The sequence below is a fragment of the Chelonia mydas genome, chromosome 15 (assembly GCF_015237465.2).
Source record: "Chelonia mydas isolate rCheMyd1 chromosome 15, rCheMyd1.pri.v2, whole genome shotgun sequence".
Taxonomy (NCBI): domain Eukaryota; kingdom Metazoa; phylum Chordata; order Testudines; family Cheloniidae; genus Chelonia; species Chelonia mydas.
In genome coordinates, this window is record NC_057856.1 from 10,639,089 (window position 1) to 10,651,328 (window position 12,240).

Consider the following 12,240-nt stretch of genomic DNA (forward strand, 5'->3'; position numbering starts at 1 on the left):
GGTGTTTTGAAATTTAACTCTTTTTTTTTTGCTCAGTTTTTCAACATATGTGTTCTTTGAATTGTGGGATTTGTAGTTTTCCTTTTAGTTTTGTTTTGTGAACTACATTTCCCAGAGTTCTCTGTTTCTGCAGCCTTTTGTCTTCTCTGAAGGTCAGGCACTGCCATAACATGAGAGGTGAACTTGCAAATGCTTATAGAATTTTTCTTTCTGGTTTAACAACAAGGGCTTTCTTTTTTCTGTTTTATTTTTCTCTTGTTAATATGCATGTTTTATAGAAATGGAGGTATGGCTAAGCTGGGTGCTGTGGAGATCTTTAGAGTCAGGGGTTATCTTCAGATGCTGCCCCTTTCCTGCTGTAATGCTGATCTGATCTGTCTCCGTAGTGGTTTTTAGACTGTGTGTGAAATGTTAGTATTTTTTGCAACTGTAACAGGGGAAGCAAAGAACTGTAGATGTGGGACTTGGCAGGAGAGTGAAATGGAAAATGATTTTTAATTATTTTGTGGACTAGAAAGCATTAAGGTTAAGAATCATATTTTAAACATAAAAAGTCCTGTTTTTCAAGTGTACTTCTTTTCTTCATTAAATATTTATTTCTTTACATTTAGCCTCCCCTCACCCCTCAGTAATGCTTGCCACAAAATCTTTCTCTTTCATCTTTCACCACATTTCTCCAATACATCCCTTCCTCTTGGTCTTTGCCCCTTACTGTCGCCTCCCACCTATATCACTGCAGACTCTGCCTCTCATCTTGCTCCCCTCCAGTCTGACCCAAATGCTGCTGCATAAACAAGTGTTCTCTCCCACTGCTCTCATCATGTCAGTCCCTTATCAAAGATCATGTCGCTGGCTTCTCTTCAGCTCTATCAATTTTAGGCACCTAAAGTCTTTGAGGATCTGGGCCTAAGTGACTTAGGTCAGGTCTTCACTACAGATCTATATTAGTATAACTACTTCACTCAGGAGTGTGAAAATCCACTTATACCAACCTAACCCCTAGTGTAGACAGTATTCTGTTGGCAGGAGACCGTCTACTGCTTCTAGGGGGAGGTGGATTAACTATGCTGAAGGAAGAGCTCTCTCCCATCAGTTTAGAGCGTCATCATTAAAGCAGCATTTTAAGTGTAGACAGGCCCTTAGATAGCTAAGTCCATTTTCAAAAGTGGCTTCTCTAGTTAGGACCAGATTTCTAAAGGGATGTTCGTATGGCTCAGCTGAGCAGACCAATGACTAACCCCCTAGGTGGCCCACTGTCTAGTGGAATCTTCAGCCCTGAGCTGGCAGCTTTATGCTGCCTACGCTCCCTAGACTAGAGCATGGAGATAGTTAAGCACCTACCAAAAGGATTTTCAGAAGCTGGCCAGGAAGTAAAATTTTCAGAACTGAGCAGGAATCACCTAAGCTATCCAGGAGTAAAATGCCAGGGGGAGGGGAGGGCAGAAGAGCAGGGCTTAAGCATCTAAGAGTATGACTCGGTCCAGTCGGCTGATGGGCCAGAGATAGGCGCTTCCGTCCACTTGGGATCCTCAGCCATGAACCTTCTCCTGGAGTTAGGCATGTAAACCAGGTCATTTGCTTAGGGAGCCTGTGCCCTAGCAACTAACCCCCTGCTTTCCACCCCCATTCATACTCCATCCCTCTCTTACCTCGCCTCACCCTACATTGCCCTGGGTCTCCTGCTCTCTTTTGTGCAGGTGCTGTACTGGCCACCCCTCCACTTAGTGGTGGCCACCATCCGGCCCGCCTGTTGCAGGGTCTGACAGGACTTAGGCATGCTCAGAGCACACCTACAGGATCAGGCCCTGTTGGCAAGATAGACATTCCTTCAATTAATTTAAAAATCCCAGTTCTGTGGCAGAGCCTCTGGGGCTTCAGCTTGTGCTAGGGCTCAGAGCAGCTCTTTAGCTGCAAAGCAGTAGCAGCCCTTAGGCTGCTTTGAAAATGTCAGCTGGTGGGAACTTATGCACCTAGATGGGTTAGGTGGCATCTGGGCTGAATCTTTGAAAATGTCCTCTGAAGTATTCAGGCATCTAACTCCCATTGAAATCCCTAAATACCTTTGGGGCTATGGGCCCATGTGCCTATCTGTTTGTTTAGCTGCCTAAGTCCCTTTAAAAATTTCAGCTGTCGGTCCCAGACTTGTAAACACATTTAAGGGAGGGATTTACAAGTCAGACTGAGGCCTGGTCTACACCTAAAACTTAGGCCGACCTAGCTGTGTTGCTCAAGGCTGTGAAAATCTTTGCGCCCTGAGCACTGTAGTTAGGTTGACCTAATACCCAGTGCGGACACGGCTAGGCAGACCGAGCTACTTCCTCTCAGAGAGATGGATTACCTACATCATCGGTAAAACCCCCGCCGTCAATGTAAGTCGTGGCTACGCTACATCGTCACAGCAGCAGGGCCACAGCTCTGCCACAGTAGTGGCTATAGCAGAGACAGTAGGTGCCTAATTGCCAGTTCAGGCATCCAATATGTAGGTGCCACGAGCACTCACAAAATCCCTGCTCAGCTGCTGCCTAAAAGCCGGTGGGTGCCTCATGGCTCTAGGTGCCTAAGTTTCTGCAGTTAAAGTGTCTGATGCACCTAAATTTTGGCGGCTGGGCCTGGGCTCAGCTGCCTCAGCCCTGACCCTGACCAGCCGCTTAGCACCTCATTCACACCTAGGCCCCTTCAGGGTTCACAAATGAGTTATTTCCTCACCTATCTCGCTTGCGGGGCCCAGTTGGGTAGATGTGAACTCAGTGGGCGTTAGGCGCTCAAAACCTTTGAGGGTCTGGGCCTTAGGCCTTGCAATGCTGAGCGGGGCAAGGCCTAATACCTTGAAAAATCCAGGCCAAACTCTTCAGATGTGGATGCCTAAAATTAGGTACCTAAATCCAGACTTAGGTACCTAAGGAAGTGGTCAAAGTTTTAGTGATGCTGGACAGCTGCAACATCCATTGACTGTACCTGGCACTCAGCACCTACCTTTGCAAATCAGGCTCTTCATTGTAGGCTCCCATGCTGGCCCAAACTGATATATTTGGTGTTTAGTGTGAATTACAAATTCTCTCCCTGTTTTCGCTCCTCTTGTCTCCAGAAATCTCCAGGCAGTTCATCCCCTCCATTGTTTTATTTTGTTTTTTTAAATGCTCTTTGTACACAGGGAAATTTTGTAAATGCTCTTTGTACACAGAGTGGACAAAAATCTCCTGAAAATAGGGTGGACAAATGTCTCTCCTTGTGCCTTTGCTCCTCTGCGCTCTTTGACTCTTTCCCAACCCTATTGCCAAAGCAATCAGTGCCTCTCCTGTCCCCAGATCAATTCCCCTCCCGCAGCCAATTTACATTGCTAGCTCTCCAAAATCCATTCTCCCCTCCCTCAGTCATTTCATGCTGTCCCCTACTGTTTGTGGGCCACTCTGCTGCCCCTTTGTTGGCCTCCATCTCCCAGCTGCTCCTCCTACACTGGGCCCCTCTGTTCCTAGCCCCCTCCAGACCCCTGTAAGGGAGCAGCAGCTCAGAGACACACCGAACCCAGGCCTTCCTGCTGCTAGAGAAGCAGCAGAGATAGGCCTCATTCTTGCCTCCCTCTCTTGCTCATACTGAGGGGGATGGTGCCCAACATGGCAACTGGCTTGGGAGGGAGCCTAGGTTGCAAACTCACCCACTAATTCAAGGCCTGTTTTGCCCAGGCTCTATAACAGCCAGAGGCTCTATACTCTCCTCTACCAACAGAGCCTCTATCCTGAAGAGGAGGGAGACAACAGGGCGAGTCATCTCTGCCTTCCCTCATCAGAGGCAGTGGTGAGGAGGGGCGTCATCTGTGGGGAGGGGTTCTGAAGATAGGGGTTGCTGCTGCGGTGAGGGCTTTGCTCCGTGTGATGCTGCTTCTGTGTGCGCTGCTCTCCACCCCGATTTGGAGACAACTCTGTGCCAAGAGCAGCAGAGCAAACGTCCCACCTGAGGAGAAGCTGGGCTCCCAAACCAGGCAAGGCCGGTGGAGATGAGCTTGGCATACTTGGGGTTCTCTTACCCTATCTCTCCACTGCCACTCTTGGTGCCCATCACATGTGCCTGAAAGGGATGCTGTCCACCTGCAACCCGATATAAAGCCATGTCTTAGGTAGATTCTGGCTTTCCCCTGCCTTGGTGTCCCTTTAAAAAAGTCATAAAATGGGAAGAACTGGCCCCATCTCTTCCAAGTTTGCCCACTTGCAGAGGGGAGCTGCCTGTCAACCAAGGAGGAAGGGTGAGACCTATGAGTAGGGCACAGGGCTGGGAGTCAGGAGTTCTGGTCTCGAGTGCCAGCTCTACCACTGACTCACTGCATGACCATGGAAAAGTTACTTCACCTCTCTATGCCTCAGTTTCTCTAGCTGGAAAAGGAGGCTAATAATGCCTTCCTCACAGGTGCTGTTTAATGAATTAACGTGTCCAAAGTGATTTGGGATTGTTGACTAGAAGGCAGAAGAGAAGAACAAAGTATCATTATCAGCATCATGAATTCCTCACAGTAGCCTAAGAAAAAATAACCTTGTCGTTAAGGAAGACCTCTGTGTTCCAAGGTTTAACTGCCATATATTCATCTTCTTGGGTCCTAGATGAGTATATACTGTGCTTTGAAGGTGCCGGAAGGTTGCAGAGCCCTCAGGCTCCACCATTACAGATCTTACTCCGGGGCCAAGGCCTCTCCAAACCTGGCTTTTGTGCCAGCCAGCCCTCCTCCAAATGCCCTGGAAGTGGAGGCACTGCAGCGCTTCTTTTCTCATTCCCAGAGGCTGTTGGTAATGACCGGCGCTGGAATCTCCACTGAATCAGGGATCCCTGACTACCGCTCAGAAGGGGTGGGGCTTTATGCCAGGACGGACAGGCGGCCCATCCAGCATACTGAGTTTGTTCGCAGTGCCAGTGCCCGCCAGAGGTACTGGGCAAGGAACTTCGTGGGCTGGCCCCAGTTCTCCTCTCACCAGCCTAACGCAGCGCACCTGGCCTTAAGAAACTGGGAGAAGCTAGGAAAGCTGCACTGGCTGGTGACCCAGAATGTGGATGCCCTGCATACCAAGGCCGGGAGTCAGCGGGTGATGGAATTGCATGGCTGCACACACAGGTACTCTACAGGGCTAGGGAAAAGATGGTTAATGCACAGGTACCATCTTATGGGTGGGAGGGTAGCTTACGAATGGGTGTGGTGTTATGGGGGGGCACAAGGAATTATGTAAGGATGTCATGTTACTACACAGGTGGGACACCATAAAGGTGCTGCTTGACTGCGGGAGAGGTGAGCACAGAATTGCTATGCTATGGCGGGAGGGTGGCTAATCCACAGATGCTGTTTAAGGGGCAGAACATCTTTTGCCCGGGTGCTGCCACGTTTCACACACCTTTTGTGCAGTACTGTTTGACTCGTTTCCCCTTTAATCTGTTATCATTAGGATCTTCTCCTTTTCTGTCATATCTAGAGTCCTCTCAGTGAGGGCAAGAAGGGGAACAGAGACCATGAGTGTGCAGGGAAAGGTAAATGGGGCTGAAATCAGTGTGTTGTGCTGGAAGCACAGAAGGTGGACCTGTTTGGAGACAAGAAGTGCAGCAAGGATAGTACATACCACAGACATTGCATACTATACGTAAATAGCACCACTGCAGTGCAGCCACTTCTTGGGAGGGAGAGCAGCACTCTGCACCACAGAAATGGAGGGGGAATTTTAGCCAAGGCCACTTACCAAAAGATCCCAAGGTACTTTAATGTCTACACAGCACAGATGGGACCACAATGTTTGAAGGCCCTGTGGGAAAGATCTGCACACACAGTAAACAGCCTGGCAGCTAGTTTATCTGCCTTGGAAGGATGCTGGGCTGAGTTGACGCTGTTGGAAGTTGAACCTGTGGTGATATTTCAGAGCAATGCTAAAACCATGAATCCCCCCCACCCCGCTGGTGAGGATGGAGGTGGGAAGTAGGTAGAGGACTTAGGCCTTGCCTACACTGCCACTTTACAGCACTGAAACTTTCTTGCTCAGGGGTGTGAAATCCCCACCGCCCGAGTGATGCAAGTTTCAGCGCTGTAAAGCACTAGTGTAGACAGTGCACCAGTGCTGGTAGCTACTCCCCTCGTGGGGGTGGTTTTTTTATAGCACTGGTGCCGCGACTACACAGCCACATTAACGTTGCTAGTGAAGACATACCCTTAGATCTCTTCTTGAGTAATTCTGACTTTCTAGAGCAGTGGTTTTCAACCTTTTTTCATTTGTGGACCCCTACAAATTTTGAATGGAGATGCAGACCCCTTTGCACTTCTTAGATATAGTGTGTGGACCCCAGGTGTCCACAGACCACAGGTTGAAAACCACTGATTTAGATCACATATTCTTTAGAACCCACCGGCTCCCATAGGGCAGTTTCCTTCAGGGGCATAGTTAAACACAGAGTTGTGAGGTCCATATTGGGCCTTCCAGACTTCACACAGGAATGATTGGTAACATTCTCTGGCCTGTACTATGCAGGGGGTCAGATTAGATTATCACAAATGGTCCCTCTGGCCTTAAAATCTTTGGATCAGTGAATTGCTGCAGCCCAGTGGAGATGGGGCCCTTTGAAAGACCATGAACTGTGTTTCAGGGTTCTCTGCCTCGGCTGTGGAGAGCAAACTCCCCGCTCTGAGCTTCAGAAGTGCTTTGAAGTGCTGAATCCCACCTGGACAGCTGAAGCACATGGCATGGCCCCAGATGGGGATGTCTTCCTCACAGAAGAGCAGGTGCATAACTTCCGCGTCCCGGCCTGCAGCAGATGTGGTGGGATCCTGAAGCCAGATGTGACGTTCTTTGGGGACACAGTTAGCCGGGAGAAAGTAGACTTTGTGCACAAGCGCCTGGCTGAATCAGATTCCATGTTGGTGGCAGGATCCTCTTTGCAGGTAACTGCTCATCTCGCCTGTCTGTATTCCTATTTTTCTGGGCTACTGTCTCTGCAGTGGTCCCGGATCCCATAATCTGGGACCACCATCCCTCTTATCTCAATCCAGCCTCCAGAATTTCCTAGTATTTTGTTCTACTGTCTTTATAATCTGGCTTCACAGCCATCCCTGTGAGGTACCTATAATGTGCTTTTTACTTCAGTGCCAGTCGGACTTAGCCATTTCCCAGATACTGCTCTGATCTGCCTATGCTATCCCAGATATACTTTCTTAATCTCCACGGTTGCCCAGGTAGCCCTGTTATCTACCTGACTTTAGATGCAGATTAGCCCTGCAAAGATCACGGTCCCACTTTTTCTTGCCCAATCCTTTTGTTTTTAGCACCCTATTAAGCCCTATGTGAAAGATCAGTGCTGCAAAATCCCTCTTCACCCCCACTTCAGGTTTTCCTTTGAATTTTCTAACATATTCCTCTCACGCCCTAGTGTTATGGGAATGGCAACCTGAAATAACTTTGTCTCTAGTGTGGGGAGGTTTATACATTATCCAGGCTGGAGACCTGCAGGAAGCAGACTGGCACAGAGCATTCTCTGCCTGGAGAGAACAGAGTTGCAAGTGAATTAATTCCTCATTAGACTGCTGAAAAAAGTTGAAGAAGATGAGGGAGCAGAGACCCTTCACCTGCATTCTGGAACAGCCCTGCTGGACAGCTTCCCTTCTTTGCTTTGCCATCCTTTTTTCTCCATGAGCTATTTCTTGCCTGTGTTGTTATTTATCCTGACTCTGAGCCCACCACTTAACCTGGGAAAGTGTCTGGGAGATAGTTTGCATGAAAGCTACTTTACAGAATAAAGCTGCACTGTAAAATGCTCACATACATCTCAAGGGCTGACGTGAGTGGGTAAGGCCAAGGCTGTTGAGTTCCAGTCCTCACCTCTTCAGGATATTTGGGGCCCAACTGTTGCTTGACCTTGAAGTGAAGTCATAATCCTGTCCCTGGAAGCGATCAAAGTCTCATGTTTATCCCCAAATGGGCAGAGGAGATAGGCCACAAAGGTGGAAGCATATAAGCAAGACTCTATGATAACTAGCTAGGGGTGGCAAGGAAAGTCACAAAAACCATTGAAGGGGGAATATTTTCCACAGTATTGAAAATCTTTCCTCTGTTAGGAGTTAAGTAGCAGCTGCTCCCATCCTGTGCAGATTTGAAGAAAGAATCTAGTACTTGAATGAAGAGTAGTTTATATAGCATTTTTCTGTGTAGTCTGTATCTGCAAATACACCAGAGGGAACAATCATGTCGCACCATTGGGCAATGGCCTACGTGGACTGGTTCTTTCTATAGCTCTTCCTTTGTCCAGGCTCCACATCACTTTGTTTCTTTGTGTCCCTGCAGGTGTACTCTGGTTACAGGTTTGCACTTGCTGCCCATGAGAAGAAGCTGCCAATTGTGATAATAAATATTGGACCCACAAGGTCAGATCACTTTGCATCCATGAAACTGAATTCCCGGTGTGGGGAGTTGCTGCCTTTGATTGTCCTGCGGTGACCCAGTTTCTAGTGTTAGGGTATGTCTACACTATGAAATTAGGTCAAATTTATAGAAGTCAGTTTTTTAGAAATCGTTTTTATATATTCGAGTGTGTGTGTCCCCACAGAAAATGCTCTAAGTGCATTAAATACATTAACTCGGCGGAGTGCTTCCACAGTACCGAGGCAAGCGTCGACTTCCAGAGCGTTGCACTGTGAGTGGCTATCCCACAGTTCCTGCAGTCTCCGCTGCCCATTGGAATTCTGGGTTGAGATCCCAATGCCTGATGGGGCTAAAACATTGTCGCGGGTGGTTCTGGGTACATATCGTCAGGCCCCCGTTCCCTCCCTCCCTCCATGAAAGCAGCAGCAGACAATCGTTTCGCGCCTTTTTTCTTGAGTTACCTGTGCAGACGCCATACCACAGCAAGCATGGAGCCCGCTCAGCTAACCGTCACCGTATGTCTCCTGGGTGCTGGCAGACGTGGTACTGCATTGCTACATAGCAGCATCAACCCATTGCCTTGTGGCAGCAGACGGTGCAGTATGACTGGTAGCCGTCATCGTCATGTCCGAGGTGCTCCTGGCCACGTCGGCCAGGAGCGCCTGGGCAGACACGGGCGCAGGGACTAAATTTGGAGTGACTTGACCAGGTCATTCTCTTTAGTCCTGCAGTCAGTCCTATTGAACCATCTTATGGTGAGCAGGCAGGCAATACAGATTGCTAGCAGTCCTATTGCATCATCTTCTGCCAGGCAGGCAAGAGATGAGGATGACTAGCAGTCCTACTGCACCATCTTCTGCCGAGCAGCCATGAGATGTGGATGGCTTGCAGTCCTTCTGCACTGTCTGCTGCCAGCCAAAGATGTAAAAGATAGATGGAGTGGATCAAAAGAAGAAATAGACCAGATTTGTTTTGTACTCATTTGCTTCCCCCTCTCCCCCGTCTAGGGGACTCATTCCTCTAGGTCACACTGCAGTCACTCACAGAGAAGGTGCAGCGAGGTAAATCTAGCCATGTATCAATCAGAGGCCAGACTAACCTCCTTGTTCCAATAAGAACAATAACTTAGGTGCACCATTTCTTATTGGAACCCTCCGTGAAGTCCTGCCTGAAATACTCCTTGATGTAAAGCCACCCCCTTTGTTGATTTTAATTCCCTGTAAGCCAACCCTGTAAGCCATGTCATCAGTAGCCCCTCCCTCTGTCAGAGCAACGGCAGACAATCGTTCCGCACCTTTTTTCTGTGCGGACGCCATACCAAGGCAATCATGGAGGCCGCTCAGCTCACTTTGGCAATTAGGAGCACATTAAACACCACACGCATTATCCAGCAGTATATGCAGCACCAGAACCAGGCAGAGCGATACCGGGTGAGGAGGCGATGTCAGCACGGTCACGTGAGTGATCAGGACATGGACACAGATTTCTCTGAAAGCATGGGCCCTGCCAATGCATGCATCATGGTGCTAATGGGGCATGTTCATCCTGTGGAACGCCGATTCTGGGCTCGGGAAACAAGCACAGACTGGTGGGACCGCATAGTGTTGCAGGTCTGGGACGATTCCCAGTGGCTGCGAAACTTTCGCATGCGTAAGGGCACTTTCATGGAACTTTGTGACTTGCTTTCCCCTGCCCTGAAGCGCATGAATACCAAGATGAGAGCAGCCGTCACAGTTGAGAAGCGAGTGGCAATAGCCCTGTGGAAGCTTGCAACGCCAGACAGCTACCGGTCAGTTGGGAATCAATTTGGAGTGGGCAAATCTACTGTGGGGGCTGCTGTGATGCAAGTAGCCCACGCAATCAAAGATCTGCTGATATCAAGGGTAGTGACCCTGGGAAATGTGCAGGTCATAGTGGATGGCTTTGCTGCAATGGGATTCCCTAACTGTGGTGGGGCCATAGATGGAACCCATATCCCTATCTTGGCACCGGAGCACCAAGCCGGCGAGTACATAAACCGCAAGGGGTACTTTTCAATAGTACTGCAAGCTCTGGTGGATCACAAGGGACATTTCACCAACATCTACGTGGGATGGCCCGGAAAGGTACATGACGCTCGCATCTTCAGGAACTCTGGTCTGTTTCAAAAGCTGCAGGAAGGGACTTTATTCCCAGACCAGAAAATAACTGTTGGGGATGTTGAAATGCCTATAGTTATTCTTGGGGACCCAGCCTACCCCTTAATGCCATGGCTCATGAAGCCATACACAGGCAGCCTGGACAGTAGTCAGGAGCTGTTCAACTACAGGCTGAGCAAGTGCAGAATGGTGGTAGAATGTGCATTTGGATGTTTAAAGGTGCGCTGGCGCAGTTTACTGACTCGCTTAGACCTCAGCGAAACCAATATTCCCACTGTTATTACTGCTTGCTGTGCGCTCCACAATATCTGTGAGAGTAAGGGGGAGACGTTTATGGGGGGGTGGGAGGTTGAGGCAAATCGCCTGGCTGCTGGTTACGCGCAGCCAGACACCAGGGTGGTTAGAAGAGCACAGGAGGGCGCGGTACGCATCAGAGAAGCTTTGAAAACCAGTTTCATGACTGGCCAGGCTACGGTGTGAAAGTTCTGTTTGTTTCTCCATGATGAAACCCCGCCCCTTGGTTCACTCTACTTCCCTGTAAGCTAACCACCCTCCCCTCCTCCCTTCGATCACCGCTTGCAGAGGCAATAAAGTCATTGTTGCTTCACATTCATGCATTCTTTATTCATTCATCACACAAATAGGGGGATGACTACCAAGGTAGCCCAGGACGGGTGGTGGAGGAGGGAAGGAAAATGCCACACAGCACTTTAAAAGTTTACAACTTTAAAATTTATTGAATGCCAGCCTTCTGTTTTTTGGGCAATGCTCTGTGGTGGAGTGGCTGGTTGGCCGGAGGCCCCCCCACCGCGTTCTTGGGCGTCTGGGTGTGGAGGCTATGGAACTTGGGGAGGAGGGCGGTTGGTTACACAGGGGCTGTAGTGACAGTCTGTGCTCCAGCTGCCTTTGCTGCAGCTCAACCATACACTGGAGCATACTGGTTTGATCCTCCTGCAGCCTCAGCATTGAATCCTGCCTCCTCTCATCACGCTGCTGCCACATTTGAGCTTCAGCCCTGTCTTCAGCCTGCCACTTACTCTCTTCAGCCCGCCACTTACTCTCTTCAGACCGCCACCTCACCTCCCGGTCATTTTGTGCTTTCCTGCACTCTGACATTATTTGCCTCCACGCATTCGTCTGTGCTCTGTCAGTGTGGGAGGACAGCATGAGCTCAAAGAACATTTCATCACGAGTGCGTTTTTTTTTCTTTCTAATCTTCACTAGCCTCTGGGAAGGAGAAGATCCTGTGATCATTGAAACACATGCAGCTGGTGGAGAAAAAAAAAGGGACAGCGGTATTTAAAAAGATACATTTTATAAAACAGTGGCTACACTCTTTCAGGGTAAACCTTGCTGTTAACATTACATACATAGCACATGTGCTTTCGTTACAAGGTCGCACTTTGCCTCCCCCCACCGCGTGGCTACCCCCTCAACCCTCCTCCCTCCCCGTGACTAACAGCGGGGAACATTTCTGTTCAGCCACAGGCAAACAGCCCAGCAGGAACGGGCACCTCTGACTGTCCCCTGAAGAAAAGCACCTTATTTCAACCAGGTGACCATGAATGATATCTCACTCTCCTGAGGATAACACAGAGAGATAAAGAACGGATGTTGTTTGAACGCCAGCAAACATAAACTGCAATGCTTTGTTGTACAATGATTCCCGAATACGTGTTACTGGCCTGGAGTGGTAAAGTGTCCTACCATGGAGGACGCAATAAGGCTGC

General features: G+C 49.1%; 1 protein-coding gene across 8 annotated transcripts in view; it reads left to right on the top strand.

Annotated features, from left to right (window-relative positions):
- SIRT4 (sirtuin 4) overlaps window positions 1-12,240 on the top strand; it is a 15,856-nt gene continuing 3,616 nt past the window's right edge. For 2 of the 8 annotated variants that reach the window (XM_043529576.1, XM_043529579.1), the window contains exons 1-4: window positions 2-177; window positions 4,590-5,095; window positions 6,604-6,898; window positions 8,295-8,465. In XM_043529576.1, coding sequence (XP_043385511.1) covers window positions 4,590-5,095; window positions 6,604-6,898; window positions 8,295-8,447 — 954 coding nt within the window. In that variant the 5' untranslated portion in view covers window positions 2-177 and the 3' untranslated portion in view covers window positions 8,448-8,465. Of the gene's footprint in view, window positions 178-2,018; window positions 2,370-4,398; window positions 5,096-6,603; window positions 6,899-8,294; window positions 8,467-12,240 lie in introns of those variants that run through there. The other 6 variants (XM_027824007.3, XM_007061576.4, XM_037878994.2 and 3 more) reach the window with 6 other exon arrangements.